This window comes from Acomys minous (assembly GCF_964271855.1).
Source record: "Acomys minous genome assembly, chromosome: 1".
NCBI classification, from domain to species: Eukaryota; Metazoa; Chordata; class Mammalia; order Rodentia; family Muridae; genus Acomys; species Acomys minous.
The window spans coordinates 116,377,423-116,395,286 of NC_140483.1; the positions used below are offsets into that span (position 1 = coordinate 116,377,423).

At 38.8% G+C, this 17,864-nt stretch overlaps 1 protein-coding gene across 1 annotated transcript in view; it reads left to right on the forward strand.

Annotated features, from left to right (window-relative positions):
* Window positions 1-14,548, forward strand: part of UBXN2B (UBX domain protein 2B) — a 31,684-nt gene extending 17,136 nt beyond the window's left edge. The window contains exons 4-8 of the mRNA XM_084787274.1: window positions 1,222-1,305; window positions 1,992-2,101; window positions 5,694-5,831; window positions 10,301-10,462; window positions 11,562-14,548. Of these exons, the coding sequence (XP_084643400.1) occupies window positions 1,222-1,305; window positions 1,992-2,101; window positions 5,694-5,831; window positions 10,301-10,462; window positions 11,562-11,724 (657 nt within the window). The 3' untranslated portion in view covers window positions 11,725-14,548. The remainder of the gene's footprint in view (window positions 1-1,221; window positions 1,306-1,991; window positions 2,102-5,693; window positions 5,832-10,300; window positions 10,463-11,561) is intronic.
* The last annotated feature ends 3,316 nt before the right edge of the window (window positions 14,549-17,864 follow it).

A 17,864-nucleotide genomic window follows, 5' to 3' on the forward strand; every position in this document is an offset into this window, starting at 1 on the left:
CTTCTTTCATACCTTGAGGCCATTTTAACATTCCACGTTCTCCAATTATGTAAGAAAAGTATACAATTGATTTAGTATATGGGACAAGGTAAGATTGTAAATTAAAAGTACATATATGGTGCAAATGGTTATTAAAGGAGTAGCCATTTCTCCTCAGGTTATCCTAACTGAAGACCATGTGTTCAGTATAGCAAGATCAATAGTGTGATCATAGCCACTTGCTGTAGTTAAGATGAAATTGTAACCATAAACAATTTACTGTGGCTTGGAAAACATCTTAAAATGGAGGCCATCACAGAAAACAAATGGACAAAATGTAGAGATAACAGGTCGTGGAGAACTCAACCCCTAAAGATATATCTGCATAACAGCTCCTGTACCAGTGCTCAGGGAACATAAGGAAGAAGGGGCAACTATTTTAAGAGCCAGAATACTAGGAAGTCTGCTGTGGAACAGTCTCTCCTAGAAATGGCTGCACAAACAAGATGAACGCATTAACATGGCAGGAGGGGAATTTGATGGTGTCATACCCCTAAGAACCACAGGCAACTAAATGACTGCTGGGAGAAGGAGAATTTGCCCCTCCCTTGGAGGAACCCTTTATTGCTCGTCTAGTACAGAGTGATCAGCCTTGAAACCATATACACACCACCAACAAAAACATTCTGTGTGTCCACTAGACTGTATATATATGCATAAACACTTGCATACACATGCATACATATATATGTATGTATGTGTAATAATATTTTAAAAATAGGCTCTCAACTTGAGAGTGGGGAGGTGTGGGAGGTGCCAGAGGGGGAAAGTGATGTAATTTTCATTTTAATTAAAAGCATTAAAAAATGTAAAAACCAATAAATACATACAGAATTCTTTGTTGTAACATTTATTTATATATGTGTGCTCATGTATGCACATATCTACCACCAACATATGGCATACAGAGGACAACTTGCTGGAGTTGGTTCTCTCCTTCTACCATGTGGCTTCTGGGAATCTAAGTTATTTCATATTTTGAGTTACTAATGATTTTATGAAAAAAATTTAACTTTTTACATACAGTACTTTATAACTTAAGGTCTTCATTCCAGTATATTTTTCTAGTCAATATGAATTTGATCAGTTATTATTTGTCTAGTTTTGAAATATATCAAGTATAAAAATAACATTTGACTATAAACCATAGTTAACTCTTAACCCATTTATTGTGTATTTCAGTCATTTACAGGTGGAGGATACAGATTGGGCAGTTCCTTCTATAAGCGATCAGAATATGTCTATGGAGAAAATCAGCTGCAAGATGTAGGTGCAGTCATTACAGTGGTTAAGCATTTGCCTCTGCTACTGCCTTTTCCCCCTTTCTGAGTTAATAGTTGATACTATAAATATAAGCTCCCTTTCGTATAAGTTTTTAATCATGAGTTAAAGAACATTTGTGCTTCCAGCTGCAATATTTCTATCTGCTATGCCTTGTATGTAGAGATGTATTACAACTATTTATGGATGGGATATAGAATTCTTGCAATTTTTCTTTAAAATTGTATACTTTAATGATACAACTGAATTAAAATTTTAAAAGTTAAATGATTATTTCTCTTGACTATGGGATATTTAAATTATAAATTCCTTTAGTTTTCCAGAATGTCTACCTCGCCCCTTGGCCTGCATGTTTAAACTGGAATTAAAGAGAGTGGGTGAAGGGTATGAGTTATCGGGGACAAGCAGCCTCTGTCTGTTCACTGCTTGCTTTTCAGTGATTGCACAGAGGCCAGGCTCCACCTGAGGGACTTTGATATTTACAGCTTTTATCAGTGTTTTAAGCTAAAAACAAACCTATGTAAACACATGAATACGCATGTTTAGCTTTTATTAATACAAACACCTCTACATTTTAAGGTAAATTAATCAGTTAATAAGTTGGGAGATACCACATTGAAACTTTAAATTATTTGGAGATGAATTCTTTCCACCCCCTTTTTTCCCAAAAGGTTCAGATTTTGCTGAAGCTCTGGAGCAATGGTTTCAGTTTAGATGATGGAGAATTGAGACCTTACAATGACCCAACAAATGCTCAGTTTTTGGAATCTGTTAAGAGAGGGTAAGATGAATTCTTGTGTTCTGTTTATTATGTTGAATAGAGCTATTTGAGTGTGTACATGCGTGTTCCTGTGACTGCATATGTGTGCCAGTACATGTGGAGGCTAAAGGTCAACTTCAGCGATATTCTCACTTATGTAGACTTCACCAAATAGGCTAGGCTGGCTAGCCACTGAACCCCAGGGTCTATGACCCCAGTGCTTGGATACAAGCACATCCCACCTCATCCAGCCTTTTACATAGGTTCTAAAGATTGAGCTCAGGTTGCTGTGCTTGGCTGGCAACTTTTTGACCCAAGTAGCTAGGCTCCTCGAGCCTTATTTCTTTAACTGTTCTATGTACACTATTAGTTTTCAAGAATTAGTTCTGAAACATATTGCATGTTCCAGGACAATAGATTTGCCTCTTTTAAGTATGATGACACTATGGACTTTTCTTCAAGAAGAAATATCTTAATCTAATAAATCGATAAGTTGAATACCTACCTAGCTAGCTACCTATCCGTATCTACACCTACCTCTGTCCTGCTGAATGTTGACAGGGTGCCATGACAAAACACCATGACTGAGGCAACTTATAAAAGAGCATTTAATTGGGACATACAGTTTCAGAGGTTGAGTCCATGACCATTAAGAACATGGCTGTGGGCAAACAGAGCACTCAAGCAGTACCTGCGAACTTATTATCTGAGCCGCAGAGAGAGCCAACCAGGCTTTAAATGTCAAAGTCCACCCCCCAATGACACACCTCCTCCAAATCCAGACATTCTTTTTTTTTTTTTTGTCTTTTTCAATACAGGATTTCTCTGGGTAACAGCAGCCTTGGCCGTCCTGAACTCACTATAAACCAAGTATACAAGTGAGCTAATGGATGCCATTATCACTCAAAACCATCACCCTCTACTCCCTTGCTCCCATAGGCTTAGCCATGTCATACTGCAAAATGCATTTACTCCAACTAAAAATTGGAACTCCGAAGGAAAGATTGTGTAGAAAGTTGTGTTATTTAGTGTGTATTTTTAATTTATGTTTTGCATAGATATTATAAGGATACCAAATAAAGGCAAGAAATGTCATCAACAGAGTGCAGAAATCATTGGTGGCAAGTACGTGGATAAAGCGGTTAAGACAGTGTTATGCAGTTGAAAGCTAAGCAACTAGGAAGTGGAACTACTCAAGTAAAATATGAAAACAAACATTGCTGCTCAAGTTCATTCTGACTTCAAGATGATAGAAGATGATGATAATTATTTGCTAGCGGTAGTTTTCAGGCAAGTAAGGACATTTGATGGGCAATATCAAGTACATAGTGAGCAAGAACTCTTTCTGAGAAGAATATCAGTTTAAGTTTGTCAACTATCTTAGATCTATTCACTCTGCCCACATCTTTACTGTCTACAAGAGCAATTGTTAGGGAATATAATTCACGTATACACAGCACTTCTCCAAAAGTTGATACATTCTACTTTATGTGTATTAAATATAGAAGAGTAATTTTTCATAAATCAAAAATGCCTGTCAGTGATATTTATATTCTTTAATATAAATTAATATTTCAACATATACATGCCTAATTCTTCAATCCAACACATCCTAGGTAAATGTAACAAGCAAGAAATTACCATAATGAAGTGTGTAGAGTTGTCAGGTTAAGTAAGTAACATTCATTCCAGGACTTGGTAAAGTTCCAAACAAAGTATAGTTTAAGTGGTAAGTATATTCCTGGAAATTGCACAGTATGTTAAAAAACATACATGAAATAAAAACCTCCAAAAGTGCTTTGTGCTTTTTGTTTATTTGTAGGACAGAAGTATATTTAGGCTCACACCTTAGAAAGAGGAAAGTTGTTACCCATGTGAATCTTGGGTGTAACTGATTCTGTCCTCGGCATATAAAACCAGACTTCATAGCTATGCTCTCCACAGCTTCTGCCGTGGCACTGAGGCATGGTGGTGCTCACCAGTTACCTGATAAGCCAAAATACCTTTATCAGTATTTCTCTTTGCAGTATAGAACCTTTTTAATTTCATGCAGTGAAAAGATGTAAAGAATGAAGAGCCCTTACTCACTGTTGGTGGTGGCGTAGGCTTATACTCCCACATCAAATTGAGATTTCTCCAAAACCTGAAAACAGAACTACTTACTGTATGACACATACAATCCCTAAATATTTTCCTAAAGAACTCTTAGGCAACATAACATGGAAGTACTTGTTCATCTGTGTTTATTAGTATACTCTTCACAATAGCCCAGAGATTGAACCAGCCTAGATGTTCATCAGCAGATGAATTCTGTGAACTGTTTGGAAGTATCATCCGGGTTCAGCTACCATGTATTTACTCTCATATGCATAATCTATGAGTGTATTATACATGCTTATATTTGTATGACTATATAGATTATGAAGCTAGAAAGGGGCTCATAAGATGGAAAGAAGAGATTAATCACTACCTGTGAAATGAAAGGAGAAAGGAGACAGTCTATCTGTAGTAAAGAAGAGATGGGCATGGAGAAGCATAGTGGGGGAGAGAAACCAGGAAGGGAAAAATACAATGACATGTATGTATGCAGATACCACAGTGATATCCATAACTTTCAACAGTAACCTAAAACAAATTTTAATTTTAAAAAAGGAAGAAAAAAAAATGACTCCATCATGGCCATGGCCGTGTCTCACAGCCCATGAAACCTCATGCTGAACATGGCAGTACTTACCAGTCAACTTGACACTCAGAAAACCTCCATATCAGTTCATACAACTTCCTCCAGGAGCATTAGAAATCAGGATTTGAAGCCCCCCCCCCCAACACTTTAGAGTTTTACAGCAGGAGGATTGCTCTGAGTTTTCAGCTAGGCTGATCTATATAGTAAATTCCAGCCTAGCCTAAGCCACAGTGTAAGACTCTTGTGTCTTGTCTTGTTTTGTTTTGTTTTAATTTTTGTTTTGGTTTTTGAGACAGGATTTCTCTGTGTATGCTTGGCTGTCCTGGACTTGCTTTGTGTAGACCAGGCTGACTTTAGATTCACAGAGATTGCCTGCCTCAATCTCCCTTAGTGCTGGAATTACAGGGGTGCACCACCACACCTTGCGTAAGACACTGTTTCAAAGAAACAAACATAAATATTTAAGTTAATTCATAAACTTCTTAGGAATTTTCTTGTGCTAGTTTAAATATCACTTGCTACCTTCTGGTTTGACTTTCTAAATGTACTGAGGTCATTGTGACAAGCCAAACACTTCTGTGTTAAGAGTCACTAAGGAACAGTGACTCACTAGAAGAGATGTCTCAGTGCTGGCTGCTTTTCCAGGGACCAGAGTGTACTTCTCAGCATTCACATGGTGCTTTGCAATCACATAATTCTAGTCCCAGGATCTTTATCCTCCAAGGGCACCAGGTTTATATGTGGTGCATAGGCATATATAGAAAACACTCATACACATTCTAAAAGTTAAAGTGTGCAGTAATCTGCATGGACCCCAGAATCACCGTGGAACTGTTTGTTAGCATGTAGTCCATGTTTTAATTCCTGTCACCTCAGTTGGAGTAGTGTAATTAACAATCCTAACTAAAACCTTCCCTCCCTCCTTCTAAGAGAGATTCCCCTGGAGCTTCAGCGACTGGTCCATGGCAGCCAAGTGAACCTGGATATGGAGGATCATCAAGACCAAGAGTACATAAAACCCAGATTGCGATTCAAGGCCTTTAGTGGAGAAGGGCAGAAACTTGGAAGGTAAAATTCCTCTAGTGAGGAAAACACTTCTTTGTTCAAGATGACATTTCTTTAGAATAAGAAATCAAAATGACTTGTAAAGAAAAAAACTGAAGTCTCAGTTATGAAGCAGGAGGTGTACATCTTGCATCAAAATATCAGTAGCAAGTACCCAGAGATCAGTATTCCTTATATACATTAGCTCGTTTGATAATAGCTCTTAAAACACACATTGCTGCTCTTACAGAGGACCCGAGTTGGTTCCCCATACCCATGCACGCACCTTGCAACTACCTGTAACTCCAGCTCCAGGCATCCATGGGCACCTGCAGATATGTGCACATTGCCACACAGACACATATAATTAAAAACAAAATAAGTCGTTAAAATTCGTTAAAATTTAGTTTTAATGTGTGGTATTCCACTTTGAAATAATAGTAATTTGCCCAAGGTATGACTGAGCTGGAGAATGATTAGAAGTAGGTTCCAAACTCTTGGGTGTGTGCTTTTCTCTACTGTGCCAGGTTCTCTGCTTCAGTTTTGTTGTTGTATCAGGTTACATATGGCCATTTTCATTTAAGTGTATAAAACGTAGTGCTTTGGGCATATCCCATACACACCCACACACACCCACACACACACACACACACTCTTCCCTTCTCCCTCTCCTAGTCCCCTTTGTTCTCCAGTTTAGCTTCTATGGTTTTTTCTGGTGTGTGTATGTGTGCATACACGCCTGTTTCCAATCACATGGCTTTAAAAGAGAAACTGTAGAGTGTTGCTGATTGGAGAAAACAGTGGCTATGTTACATCACACCTTTAAGTGGATGCACCTGCCAAGAATAAACATTGAGATGCTACAGCAGGAACACTGTGCTTTAGTTAGTAGTTTTCTGTGGTTTGTTCAGTGGCCCTTATGTTCTGTCTCCAGCGCTGAAAACCTGCCCTAGTGGTTCACACTTGTAATCCTAGCACTAAGGAGATAGATGTAGGAAGGAGGAGTTTCAAGGTCATAGTCAGCCTCTACCCAGGCTGCTACCAATCTCAGCTTTATACTCACTCTTTTGCTAGCCTGGGCTAGCAGAGACTGGCCTTGCCTCAAAATGAAGAAAAAAATTGTTTAGTTTTATTATACAGAAAATTAATGTTAACATGCTGATGTAATGTTACTCACTACACACTCATATTTAATTGAATATTACGTTTTCTAAAGTGAAGAACTGCATCAAATTTTACATGAAACTAAAAACTATTAAGATAGAAACTTAACAGTTCTTATTTTCCAAGAACTCCAGCCAGCTACTTGACACAAGTACAGAGAAGAAAAGAAACCATGTTTGTCATAGGTGGTAGTCTAATTACAAACACAATACATACGGAAGCTAGCCAGGCTTTCTTGTGATATACAAGTAATTATGGAGTAATTGCAGAGTAAAAACTTTATTCAGTTGTATAATAGAAATTAAGGAAGTCATGAAAAACAGCTATACATTGATAAATTGTAGGGTAGCCTAAGTTGAGCCCAGCAGTAAAAGGCCTAGGAAATGCCAGTGTTCTGTTGGCAAGAACTATAGGTGTGACATTCACTGTGGGTTTCGAACTATAATGTAGAACGATGAATGACAGAACTTGAATAGATATCTCTTTGTGTCGGACAGCATGCTGTCTGTTTGCATCATGTTTAGAGAAGATTTTACTAGCCATTCAGTCATCCTGGCAGTGAGCCTGAGGTTCAGTTTCACCTTGGTCCCTAGTCCTCAGGGATGCTCTTATCTAACACCAAGCAGCCTCTAGGGCCTGCCTTCAGTTTCGTGCTTGGACAGCCCTTGAAGACCATAGCCATCAGATCTTCTGCCTCATGCAGATGAGACTGCTTAACAGTGGGAGCCCTGTGGAGCAGGCAGTGCCATGGCTCTTAGGTCCCACAGTGCTGATCCCGGAAGCTGCCTGCCTCCTTCACTCAGCCGAAACTCTATTTCTGCATCACACACTTAAGCACATTTCTTTGCTTCAGCTTCAGAGAATTTCTCAGCCTGACAATAATGATTTTCATGTTACTTTCAGATTCTTGGTTCAGCTTCTTAAGTTTTCAACTGTATGAGAGAATCTTAGCCCAAAACCTTTCTCCTGCCTTTTTAGAAATCATTCTGTATCTCTTAATTTCCCTCTTTAAAGATAAATTGTTCTTAATTAACCTTAAAACAAAAGCAGCATATGAAAATGTCACTGTAGAGGGCTGCAGAGATGTCTCAGTGGTTAAGAGTATGTGCTGCTCTTATAGAGGGCTTGGGTTGGTTCCACCACCCAAGTCGGACAGATGACAACAATCTACAATTCCAGAATCCAAAGAAGTAAAGTCTTCCCTAACATCCACAGGCAGAAAGCATTCTCATAATGCATATACATAAATGTAGGCAAAACATTTGCGCACATAAAAATCTTTTCAGAAACTGTCACTTAGTGTGGTGATTGACTATGGGGGAAGTTTGCTGGACATGGCTGTACATACCTGTAATCCTAGCAAGAGTGAGGCTAAAGTGAAAGTTCAAGGCCATCCTGAGCCACAGAGTGAGTTGCTGCCTTAAAAGAAGGGAAAGTGGAGAAGCTTTAAACAACGAAGAGAAACAGCTTTGAAAGTGAATACTGAATTTAGTGATATAATCATAATGCCTGCTTACCAGTACTGAACTTGCTGTAGAGTAAGATTCTGGTCTACCTCTGACTTAGCCACTGCTGTGGCTGTTGCATCTATTCTGAAAGTCCATCCATTCCAGTTTTTAAAGAATTCATTTTCACACACCTGCTTCTTAGAAGGGGACACAACCAGGCACTTTCTACCTAGATTTCCTTCCTGTTTTGTATTTGGGTTTTGTTTCAGAAGAAGCTTGTCTGCTCAGAATTTTTCTTTTTTCTTTTTTTTTTTTTCATTCAAACAAGATTTTTATTGTCATCATCCAAACGTCCCTTCACTTCATCACGACATTTCTACTCATCAGTGCAGAATATAACTCTCTATTCTTTTTGTCTTTTTTCTTTTTTATTTACTTTTTAATATATTTTATTAATTTATTCATATTACATCTCAATTGTTATCCCATCCCTTGTATCCTCCCATTCCTCCCTCCCTCCTATTTTCCCCTTACTCCCCTCCCTTATGACTATTCCTGAGGGGGATTACCTCCCCCTGTATATGCTCATAGGGTATCAAGTCTCTTCTTGTTAGCCTGCTATCCTTCCTCTGAGTGCCACCAGGTCTCCCCATCTTGTGTTCTCAGATTCATTCTAAATCTGAAAATGGGGAAAGAGGGGCAAGTGTTTGCAGTGAAGAACAGTAAACTTTACCATCTTGCCATATAAAAGTTTGGGAGGAACTTTGAACAGGAGTAAGAGTCAATGTTAAGTGCTTATAGCAGAAGCTTTTAAAATAATGGATGGAGGACGCTGAAATCTTAATATTTGAGAGAATAAACAAAATGTAAAAACTCCCCTAAGATGCTAAGGAATTATTAGATTTTTTTTTCAGATTCAGTTACATTGTTTTAACCTTGAAAGAGCTCTTTTCACAGTAACCTTTAGTTTATGCCTGATCATCCTGATGAGATTGGAAGCTATTAAACCAATAAAGTCACTAGTTATCAAGATCAGTAGATAAAATGTTTTGTTCAGTAAGCTTCAATGTGAATGTGTCATCATGACTAAAATTTCATTTATCTCTAATAGTTTAGAGTTAATTTCTCTTTTGCAAAGCAGAATCTACTTTAATCGGATGTTTTTAAATAGTATAGCAATCTCTAAAGTAACTGTTTCGTTCTGATAGTATAAGCAAAAGTAGTTTTTGAGTTCTGTGTTCTAGGCATTATAAGGAGGGACTTTCTGGGATACAAATGCATTACAGAGGTCCGGGCCTGATGGCACAGTCCTTTAATCCCAGCACTCGGGAGGCAGAGGCAGGAGGATCTTTGTGAATTCAAGGCTAGCCTGGTCTACAAAAGAGAGTCCAGGACAGCCAAGGCTACAACAGAGAAACCTGTCTCAAAAAACAAACAAACAAAAAAATGCATTCCAGAATATAGTCCTACAGATTCAGAGAGGGTGATGTTCTTCTCAAGGATATCCAGTTATTATAGAATAGTTGGGATTTGAAATCTTTTCTCTATGCCCTTGGGCATGCTGACATTAATTCTGCTTTGTGATTCTCTCTGAACTGTATGGCGAAACAGTATGAGAAAAACTCAGGGTGAAATTAAAGAAATGCAGTAAAGCTGCTGAGAGAGCTGGAATAAGTAAGTAGGAATCAGAGGCTCCATGCTAATTTTAATGTCACTAAAGAGGCCAAAAAAGTAGAGAAATCTGGGAGGAAGCTGTAGTTTTGCTTGTTTGGAAGTCTCTGAGGGAGCACAGCACAGTTGGAGAGCTGTCTTTGCTACTTTCACTGTGTGCTGTGGTCTACATACAGTTTGTGTTCTGATTCTTAAATTCTTCTTTCTTAGCCTCACGCCTGAAATAGTCAGTACTCCTTCCTCCCCAGAAGAGGAAGATAAATCAATACTTAATGCAGCTGTTCTTATTGATGATTCAGTACCCACCACAAAAATTCAGATCCGGTTGGCAGATGGAAGTCGTCTGATACAGAGGTTCAATAGCACACACCGGTAAGATGCTCTGAAGGGGTCTCTGTTCCTGAACTCCTCCTCCACAGAAGCCTGTACAAAACATATGAATAGATGAAGTTGTTTACATTTTTAAAGGAAGCTTTTGACAGAAGAATGTCTAAAAGGATACTAAGTACCTACAATAAATGAAATAGGTGGTAATAGTCTTTGTAAATTTTCCAGTTAGTCCAAGTCCCACTGGGACTTTCTCAGTTAAAACATTGATAATTGTAAGCCAGGCATGGCTGTACTCACCTGCCATCCCCTTTGGAAGCTCAAAACAAGAGGGTTACAAGTTTGAAGTAAGTCTGAACTATATGATAAGACACTGTCTCAAACAAAATGCTTATGAATTCTGATCAGAACTTTGTGTATTAAAGCAGCATGATAATGTAAATGCATGATATATGTAGTTTCTGCTGTTAGTACAGTGGCTCAAAGAGACAGTTTCGTTTGTTATTCAAATAGTTATTTGAATATAACTATTTCCTGCACATAGAGGACTTTTGTTTTTCACTGATTATAAGACCCTAATGTGCATTTATGTCTTATTTACTAGGTATATATGAGAGTAGTTTTTTTTGTTAAAAATATTTTATACATTTATTTGTGTGTGTATGTATGTGTGTGTGTATATATATATATATATATATATATATGAGAGAGAGACTATATAGAGCAAGAAGAACCACAAAACAACCAGGAATTATATTAATGTTACATACATAGTGTTTTGGCTATTTGTATTTGGCAACCTTGAAAAAACAGTTTTCTGTCTTAGCAAGTCTAAAATTCTGAATATAAAGCAATATCTATCATATCTCATCTCTGTCAACTTAAAACATCTATCAGAATCCTTTTTTGTTACTATTTTTAATAGTATAGCCTAGACTGTATAGTCTAGGCTAGACTTAAACTCAATATCTTGACTTAGCCTTCCAAGAAGTAAAATGCATATTAAATAATAATGCATATTAAAGAAAGTTTATAGCACCTTAAAACAAAAGTTAGGATTACATAGTTGTAAGGATAGTGTCACTAAAAGTTTGCGTGGAAATGTGCCTTTTCTACAATAAACCATTTCTCCTTACTCTTTCAGGGTTCTGGATGTACGAGACTTTATAATACAGTCACGTCCTGAATTCGCAACTACTGACTTTATTCTTGTGACTTCGTTTCCAAGTAAGGAGCTAACAGATGAGAGCCTGACATTACAAGAAGCGGATATTCTTAATACTGTGATACTCCAGCAGATAAAATAGTATTGCTCCAACATGTGTATTAGCGTATAGGAATAGGTAATGTCATGCATCTTAGTTAAATACTGCCAGCATAAACAACCAAATTATTTTTATTACTCAGATAAATTCTTGTTTGGCTGCTGTTCTGTCTTCCAATCTTTGTCCACAAATTTAGACTAAGGAAAGATCTTGATGTTTGAGTTTTTAGTTGCAGGACTGGCTTACATTAATAATTTGTAAGCATCCAGGCCAACTAACTTATTACATGCTCAGTGTTAATATAATAACATTTTCAAGTGAAATGAACAGAGGCCCTCTTTGGTAAATGCATTTGGTAAAACTTGCACTGAAGTTTCTTAATGCAGCAATGACCAGTAGCCAGTAAGGATCTTTCTTCTGAAAAGATGCTAGAGTGTCTGCTCTGAATTTGAAATTGTTTGATCATATAATTAAGATTTTGCATATACTTTCTATATATTGTTTTGAACTGTGTTTTAGTATCACAGATATATTGGCCTTGTGTTTTATAGAATTACAGTTGCCAAAAACTAAATTTTAATAGATGTAAAAGTCATCAGCTCTTGAAAAGACATGATAAACAGCACTTTAAAATCAAGAAATTATAGTCCCTTCCAGAGTCTGCCTTGATCACATTCATTCATTCAACATTTTTATAAGGGAATCTATTACATAAACACTGTTGTAGGAGTGCAACACAGACTATATTCTTCTGCATATGAACTCAGTCTGAGAGACTGGAGTAAAAATTACCAGCTAGATGTTTGTTTTCCTAATCCATGTATTTCTTGAATGGCCTGTGTAATACTAGGACTAGCAGAAAGCTTGTTTCTGTCTAGGCACTATTCTATTATTGGTCAGCGTTTCTATGTAATTATTTGTTGTGAATGAAATAGCACAGGCTCATTATCTTAAAGGTATGTAGGTTGAAAACTGAACATGAGTTTCTCTGTGCTAGTATCAAGGTGTTGGTGGGACTGCATGGAGGCTCTAGAGAATTATTCCCTGCTGCTGAGCCTCCAGTGGCCACCTGCGTTCCTTACCTATGGTGCTCTTTTACATCCAACAGCCAGCATTTGTGTCTCTGACCTTTCTGCAATTCATATGCCTGACAATGTTCTCTGCTTTTGAGGACATATGAGATAGGATGCACAGGGGAATCCATGATCATTTTCAAATTAAAGTTAACTGTATAGTAACCATAACCATTTTTCAGAGTTGCTCTTTTGTAGTTCAGTTGCGTCTTCATGGAGTTGGGGGATTTGCTATGATTTTTTTTTTTTACCACAGTCTACACTGTCACAGCCACATTATCACACTATCAAATAAACTGAGCCCTTCCATAGGTGCTCAGATATCCCAACCTATCACATTGACTCTGAGTCAAAAATCTTACTTGGATTTTACTGATTCAAAAGCCCCAACTCTCATTAAGATTATCTAAATTAAGTGGAGATTCCCTCTCTACCTATGATACTAAAAATGAATTATAAGCTCACAGGTAAATAACAGGACAGCTATAGACTAAGCTATAAACATTAATGTGGTAAAAGGTAGGAAATAGTGAAAAGTAGAGATGCTGGTACCCAGGAGCTTACAAATTCAGCCAGACATTCCACTTAACTTGTAAGGACCAAGGTTAATGTGTGGTTTTCATAACTTAGACTTTGAGTTTTGACTGTCTCGGACATCTTCCTTTGGCAGAAGCCACACAGCTTGTTTCTTCCTTCTCATACTGTATTACTGTGAACCTTTCATTTTACATAGTGAAGGTCTGTCAAGAAACTTAAGAGTCTCCTGACTGTCATGAAGATTATTACCTCCATTAAACAGGAAGCTCTTCCAAGCTTGTTTCTACGTAACACAAATAATCTCATCTCTAATTTTTACTTTTTCAGAGAAAATAGAACTGAGTCATACCTATAATCTCCTCCGAAAGCCTTTTGTGTGACTGAATATGCAAATTTTTGTTAGATGTTGAGCATGTGCCTGTGTGTGTGTGCTTGGGAGAAACCTGAAGTTGATGTTGGAAATCTTTGTCTCTTTCCACCTTGTTCATTCAGGTAAGGTCTCCCAGCTAAACCCAGAGTTCACCACTACAGCTAGTCTGGGTAGCCTGCGCTGGGGATACCCTATCTCCACTTTCTGAATGCTAGAATTGCAGGCAACCATCCTAGTCACCCATCATGGTGAACACTTTAGCTACTAAGTCATTTTCGCAGCCTCAGACCTTCCTCCCAACCCCCATCCCCCACCCCCACCCCCCACCCCACTCCCGCCGTCCTCTGTTATTCCCTAAGGGTTATACAGCCACATCTCCATTTCTTTCTATAAATCTGGCTTTCCTCACACTGTCATTTTTAAAAATAGCCTTTTCACGTGTTAGTTGTCATTTAGGTAGGCAAAGTATTCATTCCACTAAGCCCTACTTTCTTTTTATATATCACCTCTTCTCACAGTGTTCCTATTACTATCAAACTATTACACCCTGATTTATTAAATGATCAGAATGAGCTAATTGGTGACAAAGCTATAATATGTAAATGAGGTTTGTTTGAAGCAGCATGGGATGGGGAGAAGGGGGAGCACAGTGGGGGAGGGGAGAGAAGGAGAGAAGGTAGACAGGTGAGGAAAAAAGGGGCCCTGGAACCAAATGGCCTGGAAGAGCAGGCAATTATATTTGCTGTTCAGGATCTATGAGATCATATCTAGCTAAGAAACTGCATGTCTAGCTGATGCAGTCTGTGGTTTAGGCTGGAGCACCTGCGTTCTGAGTGCAGCACCTGGCTGGATGCTGGAACATGTGTATGTTATGAGCAAAAGATAAAGTTAAGGAGTTTCCATTTGAAACTTTTAGGCCATGGTCTTGGTAGCTTGGTGGGGCGGTGATTCCCAAAACTGGGGAATGGGGAGGAAATACTTATCTGGAGTGTAACCTGTGGATTCCAGTGGATCTCCTGAAGCTTATAAGAATCTTCTTAAGTTTACAAAAGGAGACAGATTGACTTGGGAGACAATTAAAATCTGATTAATGTTACAGCTCTTAACAGTCTAAATACAACAGTAGCATGGTGGGGAGGGGCTATATACCTTTACCAACTTTAATACACCTTCTCATCCTCAATCACTTCTTAGATCCTCAGAGCTTACATAAACTTCACACTTTTCTGAGAAGGCAGCTGATGCCTTGGTTTTTGTTGTTAAACTGATCTTCAAACCCATCAGACCCTAAGAAAGATAAACTACCTCAGGAAGCCTAATCCAAGTGGCCTATGTACTGATTAATATGACAGAGGCTTACCAGTTATCCAGAAGGCCTTCTCAGTAGGCTCTAGTGGAGTCAGTGCCTTCATTCTGGGCACAGATCTTAGGGCAGCATCACAGCATCAGTGCTGGCCAGCAAATCTGAGATGGCTTTCTGTGAAAGAGGACTTTGGGATGTAGTTTGGAAAAAAAACTCATGCGGACACCCAGTGGCAATCAGTGATATCCCAATTCAGTATTGTGGGATAGGTAAATCCACAGACATCTCTGGAACGTGAGATTACCTTGGAACAAAGGCCTAGCTTTGTTCCAGAGAACTCGCTCTAGCATGGCCATGTCTTCACAGAGCAGAGTCCAGGGGAATCTCGGACTTCCCTAAGAGATGTTAGGTCCTGCTTCAGGATTCGGCTGGCATGGCTTGCCCTCTCACAGAGATTCACTATACAATCCAGACATTTTGGTTCTAGGGTGCCCCTCCCCCCACCTCTCTATGCTCTCTTCTCCCTTTCCCCTCTAGCCCCTTGCGCGTGTACTCCCCCTTCTCTGCCCCATGCCCCTTCCAGTAAACCTGCCTTTATATATTATAGCTTTGTCGCCAATTAGCTCATTTTGATTATTTAATCAGTCACAACCAGCAAAAAAAAAAAAAACACGTTAAAGTTTACTTAAATTTCAGTTGAGTGTTAACCACCTCATATATAAATTGTTTTGCACATAACTATAGAAATTATCTCCAATTTTCTAATAATGGATTCCTCATTTCTGAGGCTTCAGCAACAGGGCCTTTAATATCATCGCAATTTTTTTTCAGTGATGAGAACTTACTGATTAAGACTTGTAATTACGTAAGTAGCATTAAATATCTTTAAAACCTAGTATAAATTTGAACTAAATATTACATGTAATACTCAAGCATAAAAACACTTAATACTAAATAGTTCTACATTATAAAGTAGATCATAAGAATTTTTAATATTATTTTTAAATATCATTTCTCTCTTACTACCCTAGCACACTAAGTTAAACATCTCTTACTTGAAATTAGCAGTCTGAAATGTTCTAGTACCAAAGCCAGGGCAGACAAGTTGCTTCAAGAAAAATGCACACCGTGACAGTTGTTTTGTCGGGGTTTCATCACAGCAACAGGAACAAAACTGAGACATATTAGCCATACAAGATTTTTCTTTTATTTTGTTTTTCTTTAGTCTCTTGGGATTTTGTATGTAACAATCATGCCTTCCTTTCAAAAGGTGTAAAGATTGCTCCATCCTGTGCTGATGGATTACTCACCCAGTCCCTAGAAGCTCCTTCTGTACTTGGGGATCCCTGTTCAGTAACTAGATGTCCTAGACAATTCCCTTCTGTTTACTGAGGGTAAAATCCACTGAGCTACAGATGCATCTTTTTTAAAAATATTTTATTAATTTATTCATATTACATCTCAATTGTTATCCCATCCCTGGTATCCTCCATTCCTCCCTCCCTCCAGCTTTCCCCTTACTCCCCTCCCCTATGACTGTAACTGAGGGAGACCTCCTCCCCCTGTATATGCTCATAGGGTGTCAAGTCTCTTCTTGTTAGCCTGCTATCCTTCCTCTGAGTGCCGCCAGGTCTTCCCATCCAGGGGACATGGTTAAAAATGGGGCACCAGAGTTCATGTGAAAGTCAGTCCCCACTCTCCACTCAACAATGGAGAATGTCCTGTCTATTGGCTAGATCTGAGTAGGGGTTCGAAGTTTACTGCATGTATTGTCCTTGGCTGGTGCCATAGTTTGAGCAGGACCCCTGGGCCCAGATCTGCCCGTCATAATGTTCTTGTAGGTTTCTAGGACCCTCTAGTTCCTTCTGTTTCCTCTTTCTCCCTTGCTTCTCTCACCTAGAGTCCCAGTAGGAAGTCTTTCCCCTCTGTCCCACTTTCCTGGTAAGTGAAGATTTTCATGGGCCATGCCCCTTGGGCTAGTGTCTAGATCTAAGTGAGTATATACCATTTGACTCTTTCTGCTTCTGGGTGAACTCACTCATGATGATCATTTCTCGTTCAATCCATTTGTCCACAAAATTTTGGGAATTCCCTTGTTTTTAATAGCTGAGCAGTATTCCATAGTGTAAATGTACCACAGTTTCTTTATCCATTCTTCTACTGAGGGACATTTAGGCTGTTTCTATGTTCTGGCTATTATTAATAAGGCTGCTATGAACATGGTTGAGCATATGTCCCTGTTGTGTAGTGGAGCAGATGCATCTTTTTAAGATTTTCTTCATCTCCATTGTCACTCTCATCTTCATCATCCTATTGACATTCAGGATTAGCCACACAAACTATTCAGACACTAATCTCAATAAGGTATGGATGTTTTATTGAACTCATGCCCCAAGACTGATCGATCAGAGGCACAGCTGGGCTTGGGAACAAAAGCATTAATAACGCAAGGCCCAAGGCCGAAGGCTCAACAGTGGAGAGGATAGGGAACCTTCCAGGGCTGTGACAGGCAAAGTTATCTGCCTTTGGTTGGAGCCTCGCAGAGGAGAGTATCCTTTAATAGTGTCAGTAGTGTCAGGGATTGGATCTTTCCCTTGGGGAGGGTCCCAGGTTGGGCCAGATATTAATTGGACATTCCCTCAATCTCTGCTTTATTTTATCCCTGCACATCTTGTAGAAAGGGTAAATTTTGAGTCCAAGTTTTTATAGGTGAGTTGGTGTTCCCCTTCCTCCACTCGGAGACCTGTCTGGGTCCAGGGTAACCTTTGCAGTCTCCATGACCCCTGCTACAGGAGCCTCAGCTAGATTCACCTCCCCATATCCTTCCAGAAGTCTACCCTCTCATAGGTCTCCAGCTTGTCAAAGAGATGATCCTGCTCATGGTTTCTCTTCTCTCGGT